The sequence below is a fragment of the Dendrobium catenatum genome, unplaced genomic scaffold, assembly GCF_001605985.2.
Source record: "Dendrobium catenatum unplaced genomic scaffold, ASM160598v2 fragScaff_scaffold_8, whole genome shotgun sequence".
NCBI classification, from domain to species: domain Eukaryota; kingdom Viridiplantae; phylum Streptophyta; class Magnoliopsida; order Asparagales; family Orchidaceae; genus Dendrobium; species Dendrobium catenatum.
The window spans coordinates 616,793-631,682 of NW_021318470.1; the positions used below are offsets into that span (position 1 = coordinate 616,793).

Consider the following 14,890-nt stretch of genomic DNA (forward strand, 5'->3'; position numbering starts at 1 on the left):
CAGCAAGGAGACTTATCACCCTTTCATAGAGACTCGCCATTCAGCTGGGGAACTCGCTTGTTCAAACTGTCTTAATGCTCTCACCCTTGAGGATTTGCCAATTGTTAGAGCAAACAATTCAAAACAAATAAGATAAAAATAGCAGAGAAAGAACACATGAATTTACATGAAAAACATGAAAAAAAAAAAAAAATGTAGTGGCAGCACCTCAAGATAGCCACAATCAAATTTGGAGAATATATATATATATATATATATAATTTTATTTCTCTAAAAATTAATTTAAAAATTTTAAATACGAATTTGTTGAGGATGTCCGGCCCCAATTCTTCACTCAAAATCTGCAGCCACTGCGGAACTCTTTGAGGACAGGCAACGTCAATGTCCAAGGAAAAAGAGGCAACATACAAATACGCCGCCTCTTCAGACCAGTCCGTCCACGTGCGACAACAAAATTCTGGCGCTTCGTCCTCTCAACCGGCCGATATGCTTCCCCGGGCTATAAATTTGAGCAATGGCTTCCTTCTTCTTAAAGGGGAAGGTGAAAACTTGTCTTTTGCCCTCCCTTCTTCCTCGAGAATAAATTGCTTGAGAGCTTTGCGCTTTCTCGATTTCAAGGCGTTATAGAGCAACATCCCGAGATGTCGAAGTACGGTGCCGGCCACGGTCCCACGTAAGCGGTCGGTTAGGGTTTTCTTCTCGTCGTTGTTTCACGTTGTTTCTTATGGTTTCCGCTTGCAGGATACATATTTCAGATGAGAGTTCTGTGGACCTGGATACGAATGATCAGGAGTTTACATTTTCATGGGGACCTTTATTCTCGAGTTCGAGGGATTATCAGAAGCCCAATCAGGCATGCGCTTTCGGCCTCTTTCTTTTCCTTTTCGCTGATTTCTCCTGATGGTTTGCGGGTTTACTTTGGGATTCAGTGACCTCAACTTTTTGTTGATTTAACATATGTCTTTCGATTGATTTCATATTTGATGTTATTTGTTTGATGTTTTTAATCGATCGGGTATTGTTGAAGAAACCTTTGAATCGTTTTGTTTGGCTGGACAGCTAAGTCGCTTGCTTTTCACTCCTAATTGCAAAGATAAAAAAGTGTAATTTGTCATTGTTGACAGTCAATCTAGCTGTTTTTAAAATTTGCAAGACATTTTAATCGTTAGCCATGCGAAGTTCCTAAAAATGGAAATGCGATGGACTTATCAGGATACTCTTTATGTTCAGACATAAAGAGTAATACATGTTTAAAATCCAATGTCATAATTTCTATTTTAAACTGTGTAATTTATATTTCCAAGGAGGGCCATTCAAATATACCAGAGTGGATCCCTTTCTTTGGTTGGTTGCGAATTGAAGTACTATTGGCTTATGGGGATTTTTTTTTTAAGTTAGATTTTCAATACATTTATAGATTTGATTACTGCTGTGTCTTCAATTTACTGGTTTTACATGTTAATATGTTTTTGTTGGAAGGCATAGAGGATTTGAATGGCAATGGTGGAAAAAAAGAGTGGGTTCAAGGCAATGGTTAGGTTACTCCATTATGACATGATTCATATCACATTTGAATTGCAGAAAATGTCTGGAAAGCTAGTCTTCAACATCAACATCACTGCTGCCCAATCTGCTGAGAGCAACCAGATTAGATTTGGATCTGAGTTTGATAAGCTTCAAGCCACCTTTGGTGCACCACAACCTGAAGTGGTGGCACCTCCTGTTGAATCCGATAAATCAACTCCTATTCAAGTTAACGTGGAAGGCGGGTCTGCAGCTGCCAAACCCTCAATATTTACTCGTTTGACTTATCCACAGTCAGCTGCTATGGCTAAGGAAAAGTCTCCAGTTGTTGGAATCCCCAGTCTCTGGGAACTTTGAAGTGGGATCATCCTTTGCCATCCCAGAAATCACTAAATCTCAACGTCACAACATGATTCGTCGTATGAGGCGAAGGGTTGAAAGAGCTGAAACATTAATGAAGAATTCTCTGATCGTTTCCACGACTGAGTCATCTAATAATGCAACTACTGAAGTTCCTGAGCAATATGTTAATTCCCCTCAATTAGCTGGTAGCATATTTCACCCATTGTCTGCTGCTGCTGGGGAAGAGAACGTACTGCATATAGCACATTCTCCACCTACTTCGTTCCGAAATGATCATGCTCTCCCTTGTCTTTCTAAAAGGAAGAGAAAATTCAAGACTTTACTGAATGGATTGATGCAGGATTGTGCCATTGGTTATGGCAAGTCAAAGAAATAATTTTTTTAAAGTGTCAAGGACGTAATTTCTACTGAAGTGCATCCCCAATCAAGTGGAAGGAGAGGAGAATCTCCTCCTATAAAGAAGAGAGTACAGTTTCAAGGAGCTGGTCCAAGTCGACCAGCAGCTGTAGTAGATCGTCGTGGGGAACCAAAGAAGTTTCTGCATCGTGATCAGTATCATAATTCAGATCATCAAGACAGTCAGCTGACTCCCATTAGATCCTTGGGGTATGGAGCATTAGCCCGACGAGAGTATAATTCCATATCTCCTCCTTCTCCACGTCACTCTGGAAATCGTCCACTCATAATCTATGATAATCCTCCTGTTCAACATCCATCAAGGATTGATCAACATCGTCATCAGGGTAGCGAATCATCTTCTAGTTTTGATAAGAGGAGACTGCAATTCCCAAGTCAGTCATCCTTGTTATCTAACAGATTGAGGGTTTGGCGGCCCAAGATGACTCCTACTCCAACTGCATTGATGAGTCTAAAGAAGAAAGAAGCGGAGGAAAGATCGAGGAAAGGGAAGTTCGTTATAGAACTATCCCCTCCTAGAGAATATACTTCGGTGAACCCACATGATGTGGGAGGCATATCAATAGAAAAGACGGTGGATCATCTTAAAGAGAATATCCGCCAGATCAATGAGAAGGAAGCTGTAGAAGATGAAGATATGGATCAGGAAATGTCTAGTAGTATTAACATGGTTGATACTTGTTCTTCTCTACAAAGAGAGGAGAAAGGCAAAGAAGAAGCAGGATCAGCTGATGCTGAGGATGATGAAGATGTTACATCAGATTCAGCTCATCGTCTGTTGGAACAACTAAGTAAAAAAGATGAACAATTACTGAGAATGGAGAAGAAGTTAGAGGAGATGATGACGATGATCTCCGTCATGCAAGCTAATAATCCTCCTACCCCACAGGTGTAGGTTAAGTCTTCTCCCGATGAATCAGTGCAGTGGAATACTAAGAATAAAACAGTCAGGATATAATAACCCGAGAAATCGATACAGAAACCTGTGAAGGCAGAACCACAATCAGTGCAGTCAGTAGACATTAAGCATATGGTTGAACAGCAGATAAAGGAAGCACTGGCTAAGGTAGGGGGTGTAAGCGAGTTGAGTCGAGTCGAGTCGAGTATTTGCCTTATCAAGCCTGACTCATTTAACACTCAATTGGCTCGAACTCGAGCTCGATTAGTAAACTCGAGCTCATTTGATTGGCTTGATTCATCAATTGTAAACCTAAATTTAATTTTTTTTTGGAAATTAGTAAACTCGAGCTCGTTTGATTGGCTTGATTCATCAATTGTAAACCAAAATTTATTTTATTTTTTTGAAAATTTTTCTAACACTTAATTAATTTTTTTAAAATGATTAAAATAACTTAACTAATCATAAAATGTCCACAACTTTAACTTTTAATTTCTTAAAAAAAAAATCAATTGTAGAAGAAATTAATATATAATGAGCAATCATCTTTCTTTAAAAAAAATTATTTAAAAAATGATCAATATCAAGTGCAATTTTTATTTTAATCCATCATTAAAACAAAAATAAATACTCAATCTCTACACAAATAATTAATTTCATACAAATTTAAATGAGATGCCACATAAGTCAAATAATAACTCAATTCTTAAATAGATCACAAATTTATTTGACTCAACATTAGATAGCGTCTAATCTATAATTATTTATTTATATGTATAAATATTTTATCCCACATATGAAAATTTCCCAACATGAACTCCTACCCTAAAAAGCAGGGTCTAAACATTTTCCTTTAGCAAACAAGTAAAGATGTTTGAAATTATTATTGTTTACAAATTACAACATATCATTATTCTTATATACCTAATGTGGATTGTATTATTAATTTTAAAATAAGACAATTCTTGCAATCTTATATTGTTTAAAAATTCTATATGGGCATATATGAGATTAATTAAAACAAATATTAAAATATTTGCCATTAATTTGTAATAGTTCTTTAAATCCATAATGCAAAATTTAAATTTAGTTTTATTCATACCGCATAACAAATTTAAATATTTATTCATACCGCATAACAAATTTGATTATTATAATGCTCGATCATATTTCTATTGTTTTTATTATAAATTAATATGATGTTCATAGGATTCTTAATTTATTAAATTTTTTTAGGCGCACAATAATTTGTGAATGCAATATTTAAATTAAATTTGATGATGAACTTATTCATATTGCAAAATTCGATAATAAGAACCAATGTGGACTATTTTGATGATCATGATCAATTAGAGTTTATGTTAGGTTAGCTTAATCTCTCTTTATTTAACTCTTAGGCTTCGTTTGTGATAGTTTTTTACTATTACTTTTTCACCGCTTTAATTGAATTTTTGTGCTCGAAAGTTGTTTTTAAAAGCAGTAAAAAAACTATCCCTAATGAAACCTTAAGTTTTGTTTGGGAAGGCTTTCTTACTGTTTCTTAAATCAGTTTTTTAGTATAAAAAAATTAATTTTTATACATAAAAGATGCTTTAAGAAGTAGTAAGAAAGCCGTCCCAAACAAAACCTTAAATGCATATTTTTTCTATAATTTTAATTACATATATAATATATTCTCATGGCACTCCATTAAAAATAATAATTAGTAATATTGTTATTTTATCTGCATACTAATTAAGTAATTATGATTCAATTATTTTTATGAAAATAAAAATAGATTAATAAGTAATATATAATAACTTACTATTGAAATATTGATATCATTAATTCATAATCATTAATCTTGATATGCCATAAAAAATTGACTTGATTGGGCACAAATCTTAATGCATGTTTGAATTAGAAACTTCCAAAATCAATTTCATGGTCATTTAAACTCTAATTTCAACAAGCTTATGATTGATTTAAATGCCTTGATGGGATGAAACCTTAAACATAAAAACTAATCTTATCGGACTCCAAACAAACATAGATCAGACACTTAAAATATAATTAAAAATTTTGCGGCATTAATTGGATGACCAAACAATCTGCGATTGTTCATGATTATAGACAATTTGAGCATTTCGATGAAATAAATCTAGCAAGCACAATATTGCTTAATTCTGACATCATTTATGTATTTCATTGCTAAATAAATGATATATAATTAAGGGAATTAGTGCAAGTTGTTTAACAGAGCATGCCACTTTTTAAAAACTATAAATAAAATGTACTATATGCATAAGTGAGAATTTAACTTGAGACTTAAAAAAGCTCATAAGCTTGAAGAATCAATTATTATTTGAATACATTCATCCAACTTTTATCGGATGATTATGAATCTAGATCATCTGACTACCATCACCCGACTATTATTGCTAGAACATCAATAGTCAACTATAATCATTTAACAACTATCACTCGACAATGATCATCCAATCACTATCATCCAAATACGATATCACAGTCACTCAACTACACTATCTATACCATCATCGCCCGACTTAAGTTCTCTGATCACAATTGTCTAGCTACAATTATTTGCCTGGTATCACTCAACCATAATAATTTATCTACTATTGCCCAATTACGGTCGTTCGATCACCTTCGCCAAACTACAACCCTCTGACTGCTGTCATCTCACGACTATGATATCCTAATAATTGCCACCCTATAACAGTCTATTAACAAGTATCATCGGGCAATACTAAGGCCTATTGACTTCATTACCGGTCATCGCCAAAAGTATCGACACTCTATATCACTTATAAAATCAGCGCACATCATCAGCACCAACTCAAAAGTTTTGACGCAACACCAAAATGATGGACTTCTTGGTCCTCGTCCTCCCTCCTCAAAGGTAAAAAATAATACAAATAGCAAAACATCTCCTCAAGGCAACTCATATGACATTTATTAATTTTTATTTTCTTAAATTATATATTTTGATCTATGCAATTGAATTAGTCTCTACTAATCTTTATTTCAGAAAATATATTTATTTCCCTGAAAATTAATTTAAAAAAATTTTAAATACAAATTTGTTGAGGATGTCTGGACCCAATTCCTCACTGAAAATATGGCTTCCACCGCGGAACGCTTTGAAGACAGGCAACGTCAATGTCCAAAAAAAAAAAAAATTTGGAGAATATATATATATATATATATATAATTTTATTTCTCTAAAAATTAATTTAAAAATTTTAAATACGAATTTGTTGAGGATGTCCGGCCCCAATTCTTCACTGAAAATCTGCAGCCACTGCGGAACTCTTTGAGGACAGGCAACGTCAATGTCCAAGAAAAAAGAGGCAACATACAAATACGCCGCCTCTTCAGACCAGTCCGTCCACGTGCCACAACAAAATTCTGGCGCTTCGTCCTCTCAACCGGCCGATATGCTTCCCCGGGCAATAAATTTGAGTAATGGCTTCCTTCCTCGTAAAGTGGAAGGTAAAAACTTAGTCTTTTGCCCTCCCTTCTTCCTCAGAGAATAAATTGCTTGAGAGCTTTGCACTTTCTCGATTGCAAGGCGTTATAGAGCAACTTCTCGAGATGTCGAAGTACATTGCCGGCCACGGTCCCATGTAAGCGGTCGGTTAGGGTTGTCTTCTCGTCGTTGTTTCACGTTATTTCTTATGGTTTCCGCTTGTAGGATACACATTTCAGATGAGAGTTCTTTGGACCTGGATACGAATGATCAGGAGTTTACATTTTCATGGGGACCTTTATTCTCGAGTTCGAGGGACAATCAGAAGCCCAATCAGGCATGCGCTTTCGGCCTCTTTCTTTCCCTTTTCGCTGATTTCTCCTGATGGTTTGCGGGGTTGCGGGTTTACTTTGGGATTCAGTGACCTCAACTTTTTGTTGATTTAACATGTCTTTCGATTGATTTCGTATTTGATATTATTTGTTTGATGTTTTTAATCTTATCGGGTATTGCGGAAGAAACCTTTTTGAATCGTTTTGTTTGGCTGGACAGCTAAGTTGCTTGCTTTTCACTCTTGATTGCAAAGATAAAAAAGTGTAATTTGTCATCGTTGACAGTCAATCTAGCGGTTTTTAAAATTTGCAAGCGTACACTTGGAAGTTGGAATCAAGGGCTTTTTATTTTTTATTTTCATTGAATAGCTATATTACAAGCTTTAAAAGCTATGAAAAATCCTTTAGGAAGACATTGTAATTGTTAGCCATGCGAAGTTCCTAAAAATGGAAATGTGATGAAGGACTTATGAGGATACTCTTTATGTTCAGACATAAAGAGTAATACCTGTTTAAAATCCAATGTCATAATTTTTATTTTAAGCTGTGTAATTTATATTTCCAAGGAGGGCCATTCAAAAATACCAGAGTGGATCCCTTTCTTTGGTTGGTTGCGAATTGAAGTACTATTGGCTTATGGGGATTTTTTTTTTAAAGTTAGATTTTCAATACATTTATAGATTTGATTACCGCCGTGTCTTCAATTTACTGGTTTTACATGTTAATATGTCTTTGTTGGAAGACATAGAGGATTTGAATGGCAAGGGGTTTCTATTATGGTGGAAAAAAGAGTGGGTTCAAGGCAATGGTTAGGTTACTCCATTATGACATGATTCATATCACCTTTGAATTGCAGAAAATGTCCGAAAAGCTAGTCTTCAACATCACCATCACTGCTGCCCAATCTACTGAGAGCAACCATATTAGATTTGGATCTGAGTTTCATAAACTTCAAGTCACCTTTGGTGCACCACAACCTGAAGTGGTGACTTCTCCTGTTGAATCCGGTAGATCAACTCCTATTCAAGTTAGCGTGGAAGGCGGATTTGCATCTGCCCCCGTAGCTGCCAAACCTTCAATGTTTACTTGTTTGACTTATCCACAGTCAGCTGCTATGATTAAGGGAAAGTCTCCAGTTGTTGCTGAATCCCCAGTCTTTGGGAACTTTGAAGTGGGATCATCTTCTGCCATCCTAAAAATCACTAAATCTCAACGTTACAACATGATTTGTCGTATGTGGCGAAGGGTTGAAAGAGTTGAAACATTAATGAAGAATTCTCTGATCGTTGCCACTATTGAGGCATCTAAAAATGCAACTACTGAAGTTCCTGAGCAATATGTTAATCCCCTCAATTAGCTGGTAGCATATTTCACTCATTGTCTGTTGTTACTGGGGAAGAGAACGTACTGTGTATAGCACATTCTCCACCTACTCCTTTCCGAAATGATCATGTTCTCCCTTCTCTTTCTGAAAGGAAGAGAAAATTCAAGATTCTACTGAATGGATTGATCCAGGATTGTGCCATTGGTTATGGGCAGTCAAAGATAGAATTTTTGAAAAAAGTGTCAAGGACGTAATTTCTACTGAAGTGCATCCCCAATAAAGTAGAAGGAGAGGAGAATCTCCTCCTACAAGGAAGAGAGTACAGTTTCAAGGAGCGGGTCCAAGTTGACCAGCAGCTGTAGTAGATCGTCGTGGGGAACCAAAGAAGTTTCTGCACCTTGATCAGTATTAGAATTCAGATCATCATGACAGTCAGCTGACTCCTATTAAATCCTTGGGGTATGAAGCATTAGCCCGACGAGGGATAATCCCATATCTCCTCCTTCGCCACGTCACTCTGGAAATCGTCCACTCAGAATCTATGATAATCCTCCTGTTCGACATCCATCAAGGATTGATCAACATCGTCATCAGGGTAGCGAATCATCTTCTGGTTTTGATAAGAGGAGACTGAAATTCCCAAGTTAGTCATCCTCGTTATCTAACAGAGAGAGGGTTTGGCGGCCCAAGATGACTCCTACTCCAACTGCATTGATGTGTCTAAAGAAGAAAGCAGCGGAGGAAGATCGAGGAAAGGGAAGTTCGTCATAGAACTATCCCCTCCTAGAGAATATACTCCGGTGAACCCACATGATGTGGGAGGCAAATCAATAGAAAAGGTGGTGGATCATCTTAAAGAGAGTATCTGCCAGATCAATTAGAAGGAAGCTATAGAAGATGAAGATATGGACCAGGAAATGTCTAGTAGTATTAACATGGTTGATACTTGTTCTTCTCTACAAAGAGAGAAGGAGAAAGGCAAAGAAGAAGCAGGACCAGCTGATGCTGAGGATGATGAAGATGATACATCAGATTCAACTCATCGTATGTTGGAACAACTAAGTAAAAAAGATGAACATTTACTGAGAATGGAGAAGAAGTTAGAGGAGATGATGACGATGATCTCCGTCATGCAAGCTAATAATCCTCCTACCCCACAGGTGTAGGTTAAGTCTTCTCCCGATGAATCAATGCAGTGGAATACTAAGAATAAAGCAGTCAGTATAGAAGAACCCGAGAAACCGATACAGAAACCTGTGAAGGCAGAACCACAATCAGTGTAGTCAGTAGACATTAAACAGATGGTTTAACAGCAGGTAAAGGAAGCACTGGTTAAGGCCCATAACACCTCATCCATTTTGAAGGGTAGGCCCTACGCGAAAGAATGCGACTTGGTCCCTTATCCAGAAGGATTCGTACCAACTTTCTTTAAGAATTTTGATGGTACGGGAAATCCCAAACAATACCTTGCTCATTTCAAAGCTAGTTGTTGCAATGCAGATGGAAGTGATGCACTTTTGTGTTGATTAATAAAAAATGAATGATGAATGAGTATATGAATAAAAAAGAGTATAAAATATATATTAAAAAAAGGTGAAGAAGAAATTGAACAAAATGGAAAGGCAAACAAAAATAAAAAAATATTTATGATTCTTTAGAACAAATATATCGATCTAAAGCTAAATCAAAGGATCTTATTATTATAAGATCAAAGTTTTAGACAAGAATGTTAAAGAGATTGTCATATTAGCTGCTAGAAGAGAACTCAAGAAACTTATTCATATGAAAATGTTGCATTTGTTTTTTATTGTTGGACCTATGTTCAAAACAAAAATATATACTTTTATACTCCTTTGACAGATGTTAATGATTTCATGGGATGATAGATTCTGGAAAGAAGGAATTCAAATGCTCATTGCTTATTGTACATGTAAGTTGAATGCAGAGATTTGTAATAAGGAACTTCCAGCTATTTGTACTTTTGTTTAGTCTAGCTGTTCATGTATATTAAGAAAATTTGCATGGAGAAATTTGAGGGGAATTGCTTAATGTCAATAAAGTATTTTTAGCATGAAATCTTCTTCAAAGTAGCTTGTTTGATGCTCCAATTCACAGCAGTCCAACAATTAAAATCAAAAGCAAACCTTCTAGCATTCTTTCCTTGCCGAATAAAGCATACAACACAACAAGTTAAGAAGGCAATATTGGCTAAAGAGGACGCAGATCATATATCTTCCTAACTGTTACGAATTTGGTCTCAATAAAAATCTCTCCACTCAAAGCGAGAAAGAAGACAGAAGTTGTAATAATAAAAAAAATCACATATCGAAAATAAATATGGAGCATAATTTATTTAATAATTTAATCCCAGCTTCAGGCTCCTCTTAAACTATGACCAATAGTGGTAATAACTGAAGTCTTTTGTAAAACAAAAGATTAGATTTCAAAATTGAAGAGTTGCATCTCTTCACGCTCTCGAGCCAGCCCCACTTCGTCAAACGACATCGTTCCTCGATTTAGAACGGTTATTCAACGATGTCATCAATAAAAGGAGAGCAAAAATTGAAATGGGGCTTACATTCATTTTTCTTTCCCTCTGATTCCGTGTTGATCAAATACAATTGAACGTCGGACAAAGTTTACGCAGCCTTTGATTGCGAACTCTCCTTTGATCACGAGTCTGCCTTCAATTGGGAACCCAATCTCCTATTTGCAGGTAAAATTCGTCTCCTATTTTGCAATTCCGTTGCGAAGCCGTCACCGCCCTTCGCACGCAGCCGTCTTCTCTCACACATCTGCTAAATCCAGCACAAACAAGCGTTCTACCCTATGCGAACTCCCAATCCTGCCACTAATCTTCACTCGACTTCTTCTCTCACGGTCGAATCTAAGCCTAAATTCACTCCGACGGCCACTTCTAATAGAAGCCGTAAGTCCGACATCTGAGGGAAGTGTTTAGGTGATAATACAACTCTAGACCCCTCATTTGGGCATCTTAGCCTAATAGGACTAAGTTATAAGACCCGCCATTTGGGCTACTTCTAAGAGAAGCAGCAAGACCCGTGTATTAGGGAACTTCAATTCTAAATGAACGACCCTATTTTTAAATAATTAAACCCATAACTCGGGCATCCTAGCCCTATAGGGTTAGGTTGTAAGACCCATCCTTCGGGCCGCTTAGCTTACAAGGTTAGGTCAGAAGACACACCGTTAGACAACTTTTAAGAAAGTCATAAGACTTATCGAACCGAAATTCTTCGGGCTACCTCTAAAAGAGGCTGTAAGTACTCCTAATTGGAGCCGTAAGCCCCAAACTAAATAAATTATCGGGCAACTTTGAATTGGAGCCGTAAGCTCCAAACTAAACAAATTAACGGACAACTCCTAATTGGAGCCATAAGCCCCAAACTAAACAAATTAACGAGCTACTTTTAAGTAAAAGTCGTAAGACCCACATCTTAAGAAAATTGTTAAATAAATAGCAATGATCTTAAATCCCAAACAATCAAATTTAAACCTATAGGCATCTTAGTCTAAAATGATTAAGTTGTAAGACCCATTTTTCAGGCTACTTTCTAAGAGAAGTCATAAGTCCTACCCAAATAATTAAAGCTTCAGAGCAGCCTTGCTTTAGAGTTAGGTTGTAAGATCCATCCTTGGGCAACTCATAAATAGAGCAGTAAGCCCCATTCTAAATCAAATCATTGGATAACTCACAAATAGAGCAATAAGCCCAAACTTAAAATCTAATTACTTAGGTTACTTTCTAAGAAAGTCATAAATCCCAACCTAAATTTAAATGCATTGGCTACTTTCTAAAGAAGCCATAAGACCCGCTCCAACTAAATACATGGGATACTTCCTAAAGAAGCCATAAGACCCGCTCCAAACCAAATTCCTGGGTTACTTCTAAACGTAATCATAAATCCCAAATTAAATTAATTTCTAGGTATTCTAATAGATGTAAACCCCAAAAAAATATCTAATCAAATTAAAACCCACACCTAACCACTTCAGTCTACTCGAGATCTCTGAGAGGAGGCAACCCATGGCTGCTAATCAGATTCCCTAGATATTATGATCAATGATTGTTAATGTTGGTAGATTGGAACTACGGTATACCGGGACGACGGAACCATGGGATCTTGATTGGGTTTACCTCCATCTTTCCCACAATTGAGACTAAACACTTCAAAATTATTCTTCCTTAATCGAGAGTTCTCTCTTACATGTTAAGAGAGGTAATTAACTATGAGTGCTTGTGCTCATAGGAAGTAAGGGCCTCAGATCTAATTAAATCCTGATTACCCTCAGAGGAGATCTAGTTAATTTCAATCTGACTTAAGGGAAATTGAATCATACGGTTGCAAAGCGGGATTCATGCATTCGTGCTATTTTTCTTGAGCCAACATGTTGTTCAAACAATTTATAAGCAGTTTATCAGGATTTGTGTTTGATTGGTATGCTGAACTGCCCAATGGGTCGGTCCATACCTTTAATGATCTAGAAGCAATGTTCATTAAAAGATTTGCTGGGGCAAAGCACACGTCACTGTTGGTGATCTTATAGTAGAAAATCAAAAATGCGGTGAAAGTCTGGTGGATTATATCCTGAGATGGAGTAATCTTAGCATGATATGTGAGGCTCAGCTGCAAGAATAGCATGCCATAGAGATTCTCCTAAAACATATTCATGGTTCGGTCGCCTTTTTTACTTAATGGTTTTACTATTAAAACTTTTGAGAAGCTGCTAAGCAAAGTTTCTAATCTCCAAGAGGAGGCTTCTCAACTTCCATTTCTAAGAGATCCAGCTTCTTTAGAAATAAAGAAGCTTAAACCTCAGAAGATGCTTGAAAATAAGTCAGGGACTGTGTCTGCAATTGACAAGGGGAAATAGCCGATGCAGGTTCAAGCAGAGAATCCTAATCGACCACCTCAATATCAGCAGTATAACAGACCTCAAGGTGATCATCATACTAGACCCCGACCTTTTCTAACTCAAGAACAACAGAAAGAAAATTTTGACTTCTTTATGAACAAAGTGTATCCTTTCAAGTGGGAGGCAATTAAGAAAATGTTCAGGAGCTTAGTAAAGAAGCCAAGATTCAAACTTCCTGAACCTAGAAGATCAGAAGAGGTTGCTTAAGCAGGGAAACTTAATTATTGTCCATATCATCAGATGTTAGGTCATGAGTTGGAAGACTGTATTACTTTCAAAGAGTGGTTGGATAGGAAGATTTGTTATTGGGAGCAACAAATCACAATTGTCCGTTGTATATCTCTGTGAACATCAACAATTTCAAAGTATCTTGTGTGCTTGTTGATCCGGGTGCATCGGTCAACATCATGACTCTTATAACTCTCGCATACTTAAGGGTTGATACTCTCAAACTCAGTTATGATAAAATGATGTTGTGAGGATTCAACAAGAAAGGCGAGAGGGCTTTGGGCTCCATAACCCTGTTATTAGACTTAGAAACCTTCAAAACCAAAGCCAAATTCCATATAATAGATCCCGAAACCTCTTTTAATGCTATCCTGAGTAGACCTTGGCTTCATGAATATAAAATGGTGCATTCTTCCTTACATCAGTGTATCAAATTCTCCCAAGAGGGGGTAGAACACTATATCAAAGGTGATTTGCAACTATTTTTGGTTCATGAAGTCAGTATATACGAAGATGCTTCATACTATCTGTCTAAGAAGCAAACAACGTTCTCTAAAAATCTCAAACTGGCTGAAGTAGAAATAAAAGAAAGAAAACAAAAAGAAAAAGATAAGGAGAAAGAAAAAGAACAACATCCCGATCTCGAACACAAGGTTTGTTGGTCACTTGCTCCTCCCTCACAAAGAGGTGATGAAATGACACAACGATCTAGAGGAAGAGGTCGGGGATGACAAAATCAAATGATGCGTGGAAGTGAAAATAAAGGCACGTAAGCAAGGGAGTCTGTAATACAAAATTTAAATTTAGATCCCATTAAATTTTAATTAAATCCTTAAATACTCTTAATTAAATATTAATTAAATAATTACCTTAAAATTCAATAAAATTAAAATAAAATTCAAATAATATCAAAAATATAAAATAAATTCAATTAAAACCAAATAAAATCAGAAACATATTAAATTCAATTTTAAATAATTTTCTAATTAAAAATTCAATTAATAATTTATTAATTATATAATTTCTTTAATAATTAAATAAATATAACAAATAAATTCTAAAATTCACTAAAAATTCAATTATAACAAATAAGAGAATAATGACTTGGTTTAAAAATAAAAATTTTAATTAAATTTTAAATATTAATTCATTAATAATTCATTAAATAATTTATTTTTCTATTAATAATTGATTAAATAATATTAATAAATCCAAAAATCTATTAAAAATTTAATTTAGCTTAACTAAAATTCAAAAGTTAATATATCTAATTTAAATATAATTTTGAATAATTCTCCAATTTAATTTCATTAATAAATCATTTATTCATAATTAAATTTGTTAAAAATTCAATAAATGATTAAAAATTCTAAATATTATAATAAAATACATAA

At 35.5% G+C, this 14,890-nt stretch overlaps 2 protein-coding genes across 3 annotated transcripts in view; both read left to right on the plus strand.

Moving 5' to 3' along the window:
• The first annotated feature begins 326 nt into the window (after positions 1-326).
• On the plus strand, positions 327-2,277 carry LOC110112299. Of its 2 annotated transcripts, none has more exons than XM_020844475.2 (3): positions 327-673; positions 742-853; positions 1,582-2,277. In XM_020844475.2, the coding sequence occupies exons 1-3, from the start codon at positions 642-644 to the stop codon at positions 1,879-1,881; spliced, it is 444 nt and encodes a 147-aa protein (XP_020700134.1). In that variant the 5' UTR covers positions 327-641; the 3' UTR covers positions 1,882-2,277. The 2 variants fall into 2 exon arrangements, with proteins under 2 accessions (XP_020700134.1, XP_028552495.1); XM_028696662.1 differs by having other exon boundaries at positions 327-649.
• Positions 2,278-6,497: 4,220 nt separating this feature from the next.
• Positions 6,498-14,890, plus strand: part of LOC110112298 — a 16,298-nt gene continuing 7,905 nt past the window's right edge. Inside the window, exons 1-3 of the mRNA XM_028697079.1 lie at positions 6,498-6,697; positions 6,777-6,831; positions 6,900-7,011. Coding sequence (XP_028552912.1) covers positions 6,538-6,697; positions 6,777-6,831; positions 6,900-7,011 — 327 coding nt within the window. The 5' untranslated portion in view covers positions 6,498-6,537. The remainder of the gene's footprint in view (positions 6,698-6,776; positions 6,832-6,899; positions 7,012-14,890) is intronic.